The 1,510-nt window shown below is 42.4% G+C and overlaps 1 protein-coding gene across 1 annotated transcript in view; it reads right to left on the bottom strand.

The window, feature by feature from the left end:
* Positions 1-1,510, bottom strand: part of LOC101859102 — a gene marked incomplete at its 5' end in the record, with an annotated part of 18,853 nt that overhangs the window by 13,193 nt on the left and 4,150 nt on the right. Inside the window, 1 exon segment of the mRNA XM_005099037.2 lies at positions 296-436. Coding sequence (XP_005099094.2) covers positions 296-436 — 141 coding nt within the window.

Here is a 1,510-nt window from a genome sequence, read left to right as displayed (position 1 = left end):
CCCCCCAATCCCCCTTAGGAACAATCCAGTTTGATGAAGAACGAAAAGCAAAAAACACGTAAGTTGAGTGTGACCAACAGTAATATAGCAACGACGCACAGACGAAAATAGAGGGAGCGCGCGCGTTGTCACGATATCACGATACCAACTCACCGATTGGCAATAAATAATACGCTATGTGCGCGCGCACTCACTCGTGAAGCCGACAAAATAAAGAAACCCACAGAGGTACGGGGAGAGGGGACGGGGAGGTGGAAGGAGGGCGGGGGAGGATTAAAAATGGTGTAGTACTGACCGTGCAGTCCGGATCTACACCCCAAGGGGTGCGGTTCACATCCAGAGCTGAAAAGTGGACAGGGGCTCCGCCACTCATAGAGAGAGAATGGTGGTGGTGGTGGTGGTGGGGATACGGGGGGTGGGGGAGCCCTCGACGCATCTTTTACATTACAGCAGGAGGAAGGGTAATGTACGAGAATGTTTGTATGTGTTGGGGGTAAAAAAAAAAGTGATGGGTCATGAAGTATAATATTTTCCCGTTTCACAGTGTCGATATTTATTTCAAATTACAGCACAATATGCAATTTATTGTTGATACATTACGTTTATTTGGAAACAATAGCAAAAAAATGTAGACAGTAAAGTCAATATGTTTTTTAAAGGTTTTTTTTGTTTGTTTGTTAAAAAGGACGAAATAAATCAAGTTACGAAAAGTAAACGGAGAATTGTTTTTGTTGCAGGAAAAGAACAAAAGTGTATTATTTGTAGGAAGGTGAATGTTATTGGGAAAAAAATGGTGTACGTAAGATGGTCAAAAAGGGGCAGGGATGGATCAAGAGGGCAAACCGGGGGAGGTGAAAGAGAAACAAGTTAGTAAAAAGGGTTTTCGACTGTAGACAGTCAGTGAGACAAGTATCGAAAGGCATGGAAAGGGTTAAAACGTTCTTTAGAAACATATTTTTGAGGTTATTTCAGAGGAGCAGGGCTTCACACCATTTGTAATTTCCATCACCTATATGACGAGAGTCAAATTTTAATACGACAGTTAAACCTGCCCGAGACGATGACTGATTGTCGAGGAGAAAATTGATAATCTTAGTCAGCTGATCCTCTTGGCCAGTGTCTTCATAATTTTTTTTAATGCACGATGTGGTGGAGTGGTTGTTTGTACAGGTATCTATCGTGAACAAGTAATTGTAAGAGCAGGTTTGGCTGTAAGTACAAAACCTTGAAAGATCCCTAAAACAACGTAAGTTCAAGAACACCTCGTTGGGGTCTCAAACATGGTCATTTTGCACCATAGCCTAGCCTGATACTAACTGAGCTCAGAGCGCGCCTGTGTGAAAAGTGGAACGCCCAGTACTTTTAATTGCAAATAGATAGGGCTAAAAGTGACAAGGCAAGGTAATGTGTCTATGTGTGGTCAAAGTATATATCTCATGAGATTGACACACACACACTCACATACACACATACACACACACATACACACACACTCACACACACACACACA

The sequence above is a fragment of the Aplysia californica genome, unplaced genomic scaffold (assembly GCF_000002075.1).
Source record: "Aplysia californica isolate F4 #8 unplaced genomic scaffold, AplCal3.0 scaffold00200, whole genome shotgun sequence".
Lineage (NCBI taxonomy): Eukaryota > Metazoa > Mollusca > Gastropoda > Aplysiida > Aplysiidae > Aplysia > Aplysia californica.
This window is presented reverse-complemented; position numbering and strand designations above follow the sequence as displayed.